General features: G+C 40.8%; 1 protein-coding gene across 1 annotated transcript; it reads right to left on the bottom strand.

Annotated features, from left to right (window-relative positions):
• Window positions 1–204: 204 nt before the first annotated feature.
• On the bottom strand, window positions 205–8,704 carry LMAN2 (lectin, mannose binding 2). Its single transcript, XM_075274641.1, has 8 exons — window positions 8,535–8,704; window positions 6,370–6,488; window positions 6,167–6,284; window positions 5,997–6,076; window positions 4,547–4,708; window positions 4,322–4,436; window positions 3,722–3,841; window positions 205–1,066 (listed from the first exon to the last, which is right to left on the bottom strand). The coding sequence occupies exons 1-8, from the start codon at window positions 8,677–8,679 to the stop codon at window positions 906–908; spliced, it is 1,020 nt and encodes a 339-aa protein (XP_075130742.1). The 5' UTR covers window positions 8,680–8,704; the 3' UTR covers window positions 205–905.
• Between the last annotated feature and the right edge of the window lie 1,102 nt (window positions 8,705–9,806).

A 9,806-nucleotide genomic window follows, 5' to 3' on the forward strand; every position in this document is an offset into this window, starting at 1 on the left:
TGGCTGATTAGAAATTAAGTGTTCACGAGCAGTTGGACAGGTGTACCTAATAAAGTGGCCGGTGAGTATGTGTGTATATATATATATATCCTTTGCTGATATCATGGGTGGTATTTGTGGATGCATATATGGTGTACTAATACTGGATATTGGCATGGATCATCCCAATTTTATAATAAGTCAGCACAATGTTTTATTTCTCCTTTTTTATTGGGCAGCCACTTTAATTCCGGACAAATATCTTACATAGTTATAGGAAACACCTCCACATTCCTGTAAAATGTAGTAGCAGAAAGTCATTTTTGTGGATTTACAAGATATGTAGTGCAGACCAAGGCAATATTCTTCTTTCTTCACTTTTTTTTTGTAAACATTTTGTCAGCAAGACACTCAGAAGGTACAGAAATCAAACAATGAACGTGGGGGATTTGTGATCTCAACTGTGACTGACACTTTTTGCATGGAGCAGCTATTCCAATCCACAGGATTGAGCCGCTGAATTGGTGCAACAGATGTCAGTAGACATTAAAGAATGCTTCACTAAACATCCCTAGAGCAAGTTTGCTTAACAAAAAAAAAAAAAACCTAAAGCAGCCACTTCTCTTCCCAAAAATTATATACTCTATGCACACTCCAGAAAAGTCAGGTAAGTATATTAAAAAAAAAAAAAAAAAAAAAAAAAAATCTAAAGAAACAGACCTTCCCCACAAGAAAAAAAAAAAGTGATTGTTCCTCTCCCACCCGCTTTCTGATGGCATTTATCCCCATAAATGAAAAGTATGAAAATGCCACTTAAATTCTCTCTTCTATACCCACATAAGAAACGTTTGTACAATCCGTGTTTCTTGAGGGGGGAGGGAAAAAAGTTCACATTTTGGCATTGGGTATACAGCCAGAGCCTTCAGTTAATAGAAACGCTTGTTTCTTTCTTGACGTTTCTGAAACACGACGGCTCCCACTACAGCACAGACTATAATTCCCAAGAGAGCAGCGAGAAGCAGCAAAAACACCTTCCAACCAGTCAGCGGGCCGCTACGGAAGTTGCCTGTTGGATCATCAACATTATCTAGAAGTAAAAGTAGAAAAAAAAATAAAATAAATTATCCCAAAAACACACAACAACAGGACTCAAAATATGTGCTTGCAAAATATTACAGTTCAGGGCGGGTTCACACCAGCGCCCGGTTTCCACTTTCAGCTTCCATCTTCTGCCCAAGAAACTGGACGGGAGACAGAAACCAGCAGTGAGTTTTCAAACCCATTCATTTGAATGGGTTTGCAAAGGGTCCGCCCGTGAGCGTTTTATGGTCTCCGCGGCGAAACAGTTTTTTTTTTTTTTTTTTAAACGGACACAAAGTCAGACATGCAGGACTTTGTTTTTTTTTTTTTTTTTTTTTTTTTAACAGGACACAAACAAAAAAACAGTTTCGCCGGAGACCACAAAACGCTCACAGGCAGACACTGACTGCCAGGTTTCCGTCTCCTGACGGCAGAAGACGGAAACTGAAAGCGGAGACTGGGCGCAAATGTGAACCTTCCCTCATTCTGTACAGTCATGTTTGTTTATATGGAGAGAGGACTGCCTGAATGAGTATTCCTTCCCAGTAATTTCCTTATGTAAAGATGGCAGTTTGCTGCTGATCCCATACTTTAAGTGGGCACAAATATTGCTTTTCAGCATCACATCCTCTCCTAGAAGCAGAAATTGAGATTCCTATAAGAATGCAAACTGTATGGGGCAAAACAATCGTATTAATGAAGGTTTATCCTAGTTCATTACATGGAAATAATGATAAACAAGCAACTTGCTATATTGTTGGTAAGTACAGGCAGGAAATCTCTATGTGGAAAAGGATCCTCAGTAGTAACTGCAGACATAACCAGCTTCAATAAGGATTATATGCATGAACGTGAGTACATTCATGGAGATCATTGTATTTGCACTGGACCTGAACCAAATTATTCATTACCATGAACAGGATTTAGGGAAATCCTGTTAACACTATGTGCTACTTGTTCCCTACCAAATCTTTTAGAGGTTTCCAGAAGCTCAAGAACATCACAGTGACTCCAGCTCAGAGTCCTTCACACATGGCTCATAAAATAATTAGTATTCAGTATTAATAATGCATAATAACATTACAAAATGACAATTACATGATTACAATATCTATGGAAGTACATGCACAACAAGCCATCCAATTAATATTTAATAGTTTTGTTTTGAAGCCAGAGCTGAAGGCTTTGTTCACACCTGCGTTGGAGATTCCGATGCAGATTTGACCAAAAATTGGTAGATCGAAAAGGCTCCTGGATCACCTGCAAAAGGTGAATCCAGGACAGCTGTCTCAGATCCCCCAGGCAAGCCGAACACTTCTTTCAGGTGTATGTACAAATGCACATACACCTGAAAACTGTCAGTGTAGGCCGCAGGACCACGGTATACAGTGGCAGAAGATCGTACCTCTGTCCAGACACAGTGGAATGACGTCATGTAAAACACTGTCCGGGGACCACAGTGGCGCATGTTACTCTGTCTGGGTGCCACAGTGAAGCACATTATACTGTCTGGTGGCCACTGTGGAGCAAATGTATTGTGTAGGGGCTACTGTGGGGCAGACTGTACTGTGTGGGGACCCTCCACTTTTTATATTACACAGTAACTGTTTTATAGCAGATATGTGATATTAGTACAGGATGTAATAACATTGCACTGTCTCTATAAAACAGATCCTGTGTGATATAAATAGTAAACATTAATTGTTCAAAAGTACCAAATGCAAACTTCTACCCTTCAGTACAAATTTGTTTTGTATCATTGAAAGCTCTGTAAAGTCCCATTCAGATGACCGTATTTTGTGTGTCCGTAGTTGTCTGCAATTTTGGATCCACACAGTATTAGGGTCCATTCACACGGAGTAAACGTGTGCTCATTTTGGCAAAATACACGTGTAAAAATCAGATTCCCATTGACTTCAATTACATTTTTTACATGTGTAAAAAAACGCACCAAAAAACAAAAACGTGACTTTTTTTTTTTGTTTTTTTTTTTATAAGTGTAAAAAAATGTCATTTAAGTCAATGGGTGGATTTTTTACACATGCATTTTGCCAAAATGAGCACGCGTTTACTCCGTGTGAATGGACCCTTAGGGTAAGTTCAAATGGGGGTTTTTGGACCGGAACCTGAGGCGAAGGCCGCCTCAGGTTCCGGTCCAAAAAACGTGCAGCTGTGACTGAATGCCGGTTCACTGCACCGGCATCCAGTCGCGCGCTCCGCTCTGGATTAGGCCCAATGAATGGGCCTAGTTGGGAGTGTCTTCAGGCCGAATAGTGAGACGAAGCGGCCGGAAGAATGAGCACAACACTCAGCACCTGATCAGCTCCCATTGATTTCAATGGGAACCATCTTTTTGGTCAGGATTTTGAGGCGAATACGGCCTCAAAATCCTGACCAAAAAACCCCGTGTGAACTTACCCTTAAATTGCCATGTTGGCACTTTGCAGTAAATTAGTACGTTTTGGGCTGCAGTTTGGGAGCTCGGTCCCTAAAAGGGTTGCCATTACTGGGACATGGATGAAGGTTTCATCCACGTTTACATATCTGTGACTGACTCTTTACCGTTTAGAGTCCAGTCGGGGATGGTTTCATGCATATACTTTGTTACAATACATACACTGCCAATAAGGAGTACGTGACTTAATCATAGTTAACCACACACCTTTTGGAGATTTCAGCAGGCTGACACTGGGCTCAATTTTTGTCCAGTCAATATTTTCATCATCTGGCGAATGTTCGACCATAAGCTGGTACAACTTCATGGAAATAATATCATGATTATCTATAAAATAAATAAATAAAAAATATATAAGTAGAACCAAACACAACAGCCCAGATTTCCTAATACTGTCTAATGTCTCATGCTTATGAACGTTGTAAAAAGTCGGGTGAAACGGTCTGTTTTTAGCATCCATATTCCATTGTGTCCCATATTTTTCAGCCATCTGCCCATTTTTAATGTCCATTTGTTATCCATTTTAACTGTCTATTAAAATAAAACAGATAAGTTGGCTGAAAAAGGGGACATTAAAAATTGACTCAGCATTATATCGGGTCAGTTAGGCCAGACCATGGACTAAAATATGACCTATCCTATTCTGATGGAGCCATTTATGCAACCACGACATGTGACGGATGTTTCTTTTCTTTGCCATGGCAACATGTACCTGCATCTAAAAATGAACTGTCCCGATATACTGTCGCAAATAACACCACATATGGGGGCCTTGGTATTTTAATAGAAATGGAAGTGAAATCTAACCTGATAAATCTCCTGTTGCCGCAGTTGATCCAAAATAGTATCCTGTTGGCAATCTAACACCTGAAATATCTACACAATTCTTCCATTCGTTTTTACCTTCAATGTCAGTCATCACCTTCAGGAAAAATAGACATCATTAGCTTGCCCTTCAATACACTATAGAACATGCAATTCTGTAACCTACAAGCAGCACCATCCTACTATATATTGTAAGAGGCGGCTTACCGTAAGACGTCCACGAGAATATCGAATAGCTATAAATGTATCATGGTTACTATTGCGAAGATCAGCTGTGCATCCTGCTAATTCCACTGTGCGCCCATCTTTGCTATGGTCGTATTCCAGGGAGCCGTTATTTACCATGACAGAGATATAAGGAAAAACACGCTGAAGAGAGAAAACTAAAATAAACATTCTAGAGATCAGGTTCCTGTTCTATACTATGCATCATATTGCTACATTTACCATATGTCGTAGCCTGGAAACTTGCAAGGAGTTATGCAAGTGTCGCATACGGATTTTGCTGTATGAACTGCAATGGCTGAAGTCCACAATAAATGGTGAACAAAGCCATGACAGTGGCATGCTGCAGATTTGGAAATTAGCAGCATACCCTCAAATTCCTCATGGACTTTCTCAAGATTCAGGCCTCAAGTTTGTGTAAGTGGTGGGAAAAAAAAAGCAGCTGCTCAACCCCAACAAGCCAGATTCTTCTGCACCAACACATTAGATTGCTTTGTCTGGAGTGCTTTTTTTCAGATGAATTCTTTTTTTTTTTTTCAGCATCTCTGCACCCCTCTGTCACTCTCCAAGATTCATGTATACTGACTTAATATCTTCTTCTCACTCCTGGTCAGACACCATCTTGACTTTTATATTTCTCTTTTTCATGCTATAAATCCTATGATGCCTTAGCACATGGCAGATAGAGGACTATACTATCATTGCTGCTGGGGGGCAGAGGAATTATCCAAAATCAAATATATTAAAAATATACAGGTCAGGGAGACTGCACTGTGATGGTACAATCCACGCATGCATGTTTGAATCATACAGAAGGGATATGTTGCCTGAGATGGTGACCCCCTTGAGAGTCAGGGGGCAACACCAAGATCACATGACCCTGAAGGAGGAGGTGACCCTGAATTTTTAGCCAGAAAGGAATAGCAAAATAAGGTAATACTAGCTGAGTTATATTTATTGGAGAAAAAGGTACATAATGAATGAAAAAAAAAAATTCTGAAGTGCTTCTTTAAGGTAAATCTAAGATGTTTTTTCTTTCTTTAAACATATTTCAAAGAAAGAGTTGTGATATCGCTGTGCATAAGAATTCATCTAGTACTTTGGAAATCTCTCACAATCTCTGTGGTCACTGCGTGCAGGTATTTCAGAGCAAACATGTTTCTTGTAGAACAGCTGGAATCTGGCTGTGTAATAAAGCCTTAATACATGTATGAAACAGCAGACTGCACACTCCCCCCTTTAAGACATCCATAAGCCCCTCTAAAGTGCAGTTTCTGATGTTCCCATTAATGACTAGACAGACTTACCCTCTGGCTGAGAGTAGGACTCCTTTTTCTTTTATCTATATTAATCTCTGGCTAAATAAACCAGGTTTTAAAAGATTATGGCCTTTGTATTATGTATCAACTAAGTTAGTAACTCTATCACTCACCTCTGTTGTTTCATCATTGGGATACGTATCTATAAAGATTGCCAAGCCATGAAACTTGTCTTGGTTTCCAAATACAGGCCCTTATGAAATTAGAAACAGTCAGCATTACATCATTACAAGCAGTGAGTAAATAACAAATGATCAGTGAAAACAACTTCAAAAGAAGTCACCTGGCTGTAGACGATCCCTTGCGTACCACAGAGCAAATCCGTCTCCGTGAAGGTTCTTTTTCCCTGCCCCATGGATGCGGAAATGTACATGCATCTCCCAGTCCTTCAAGAAACAAGGCTAAAAGAAAAGCATTATTAATACCATCATCTAATACAACGCAACACAGATGCAATCTGCTATAAGAAAAAACAAAAAAACTTACCATACTGTTCCAGATAGAACCCTCTTTACTCCGCTCATCTGGTGTCAAGCGCACATACTGACTTGTTAGCATTGTACTCCCCATGAAGTCCCATAGTGGCATCGCACTAGATCCTACCCCTGCAAACGATTGAATAGATTGGATGAACTTGTCTATAGCAATCTTAGTATGTATCCAATTAGTTAATTATTTATAGTATACCCCCTGAGAATGGGGTGCCAGGTGAAATATTTGCCAGCACATTAAAATGGAAAAATCAAGTAATCTGTGCGACTTCAAACAAGCTTGTGGAGTTTATTATTGCAACGGTGTGGCAAGTATATCAGGAATGGTGTGACTGAGTAACAATAACCAAACACAGGGAATCCTAGGGACAAAAGCAGTCCATCTATGAAATGGGTCAGCAGAATACAGCAAAAATCATTCTAATGAACAAATGCAAGTGCAGTGAAGTCGAATATAACGCTATATATTTTTGTGCTCTGTTGCCTACTGGAATCTCCTCAGTCTACTTCCCTCAGACAGCAATAGCACTTGAAATGGTCCTCTGCTGTTATAATCCACATGTGCGCCAACTAACATGTCTGAAGACAACTTTTTGTTCCTTAGCACATATGGATTATAACAGCAGAGGACTATTTCAAGTGCCATTGCTGTCTGAGGGAATTAGAAGAGACTCCAGCGGGGAACAGAGCACAAATATTAGATCACTGAGAAAACACTGTCTGCTCAGATGAATCTACATTCTGTTGCGCCATGCTGAGGGGAAGGTCAAAATCTTGCACAAGTTGTATGAATCAATGAACTCTTCTATCAAGTGTCAAGGCTGGTGGAGGTAGAGCAATGCTGGTAAGTGGAAAGTTTTCTTGGCACACTGTGGGTCCTCCAATACCTGTGGATGATGGCTGTGTATAACACAACCAATTGCTGCAGTTCTAAAGGCCAAAGGAGATGAAATATGCTACTAGACTGGTGTAAAGTGACATCAGGGGGAGGGAAAAGTACTTAAAAAAAAATAAACCCATAGCTGGAATCTTACAAACTGCTACTGTAACAACTATTCATATTCAATCTACATGAGGTGTAAGATTTTCAGATAATGCAGGCATTTTTAGCATATGGTGATTTATCCTTTAATATCGTGTATATCACAGCAAGGCTGACAGTGTGCGAATTCATTATTGTCAGCTTTGCCTGTATCCCTCCTGATGCTGTTACTTTAAGCACAGACATCACCGCACTGTCAGAGAGGTCATAGACTCATAGCACAACGTCATCACTGCCAGTACTCTTCTATAAATTTGTACTGTGAAGGGGCGATCCTTACTACCCAGCGATGACTCTGAGCTATGAGGTTGGCTTCTCTGACAGTGCCAAAACTGACAGCAACAATATTTCTGCAACCGGGACAAATCATTGCAACTTCAGCTTTCCAGTGGTATACTGCCAATACATAGCCAACATTAGAGAACACGAAAGGTCCTCTTTAAAGTCATGTCTGTTTTAGTGCTCATTCACAGGGCTGTGTGTCCTCGGACATGAAAAAGTAAGGTTTTTACATCCAAGGTGATCCGTTTTCATGGATCCCTCATAGTCTATTAAAGGGATCTGTCAAACCTGCACAGGAGATCTATTATATAACCGATCAGTCACACCGAGCATTAAAAAAAAAATAGTTGTGTGATCGGATGCATTCTTTGCTAGCTATTAAAAGAATGACTAGGAAAAGTGTAAAAACACTTAGGAAATACTTCTATTCTCCAGAAAGGTCAATTAAGACTCTGCATTGTAGATTTCCTCTGTTATCCTTCCTGGAAACGTATGGATAAACTGAAGAGACAGGGCTTCACTTGCATGTGTAAAAACATGTGTCTCTACCCAGTGTGTAAATTGTACAGTGTCAGGCGGCGTATGGACACACCCTGCCCGGTAACACCCAGCTGTCAATGGTGTCATACATGTCTGGGAGGAATAAGAGAGGGACGCCTAGTTAGAACATATGCTCCAGATTGGTTATATCATGGGGGACACTAGTAGTGGCTGACAGGAGAGCCCTGTAACACAGCTGTACAGGTGGTCAGTGGCTCTCAGTCACTACCATAGTGAGGTAGCCCTGGCCAGTACTAGGGACTCCTCAGTGTCCTGCCCTCTGCCCAGCCTCTTACCCTGGTACGGCTTTATAAGCGAGTGCTCCCGCTTCATGTGTTCACTGTTGCCATCTGTGAGGTCGGCGGCGGCCCTGTTTGACAAGAACCCCAGAAGAAGTGAGTGGAGAAGCAGGAGAGCAGGGTTACACACCACCGCCATCATTACTGGCTCTAGGCACTGAACAGCTTCCTGCTTCCTTAACGTCACTTCCGACGTTTCACCGTGCCCACACCCGGAGTTCCCTATCGGTGACAAGCGGCGATGTTGTGACACCAGAGCTGTAACGGACGCTGTATGAGCGTTACACTGTGTGCTCAGAGGTCACTGACACCACAGCGGTTATGTCTGACTCAGCACTGAACTGTTAGCAATAACTTGCCCTCTATAAAAATGGCTGATACATTAACTAATAGCTTATTAAACAAGGAACTGCACCTTTCTGCGAGGGGGTGATTGGATTTATTCTTATGTCCTGGAGGAGGTAGCCATTTTGTAGAGGATAGTTTGACGGTGTTTTATTAAGGTTTTGATCTCCATAAAAATGGCGTCATCAGACTATATTTCTGTAAACCTTGAGACAGTTTTCTTCACAATCACTTTGCTCTCTAGTGACGTGTCTGCTCTCACAACCAAATCACGTATCACAGGCTGTCAAGTGTCTAGCCAATCACAGAAGAGCAAGTAATCACTTTTAACCAATTGAAACCCTGGCTCTCTACTGAAACCTTCGCAGATGTTTTCATATTGGGTTTCTTTGTTTTTTTGCATACTGACGTTTTTGATGCGTTTTTGCACAGTTTTGAAGTCTTTAAATATCACTTGTGTCTTGTTTTGTTGATGGAAACAATTATTTTACTATACAATATATTTTATACAGTTTATAAATATTATATGGGAATATTCTTTATGACTATTTTAATGGTTTTACCCTTTGGGAAATAAGGGGACATGAATGTGTTTTGTTGTTGTTCGTATGTTGGAAGTAATGGGGCTACAGTGTAACGTGCGATTCATTTATAAAATTCTAAGCTATAGATAAAGAGGACAACAGCTGCAGAACTGGGGAGCTGGAGCCGAACTTCCTATGGGGAAGGTAGGGATGGTAATAAAACACCCCTGCCTTCTCTATCACAATGCAGCCATGATACCGCTCCCTTTTAACCCAACAGTCATGTGATCCGCTGGGGACCGTGAACTCTAAAGGCTAGTTCACATGGGGCAAGTTGGCAGTGGATTTTGACGTGGAATCAGCCTAAAAACCGCTGCTCCCATTGACTTCTATAGGAGCA

Source organism: Leptodactylus fuscus, chromosome 5 (genome assembly GCF_031893055.1).
Source record: "Leptodactylus fuscus isolate aLepFus1 chromosome 5, aLepFus1.hap2, whole genome shotgun sequence".
NCBI lineage: Eukaryota > Metazoa > Chordata > Amphibia > Anura > Leptodactylidae > Leptodactylus > Leptodactylus fuscus.

Coding starts and splice junctions, on each gene's coding strand:
- LMAN2 (XM_075274641.1), bottom strand. CDS start 8,679: ATGATGGCGGTGGTGTGTAACCCTGCTCTCCTGCTTCTCCACTCACTT. Junction 6,489..8,534: donor GCTTATAAAGCCGTACCAGG/GTAAGAGGCTGG, acceptor AATCGTTTGCAG/GGGTAGGATCTAGTGCGATG. Junction 6,077..6,166: donor AAGGGATCGTCTACAGCCAG/GTGACTTCTTTT, acceptor TAATTTCATAAG/GGCCTGTATTTGGAAACCAA.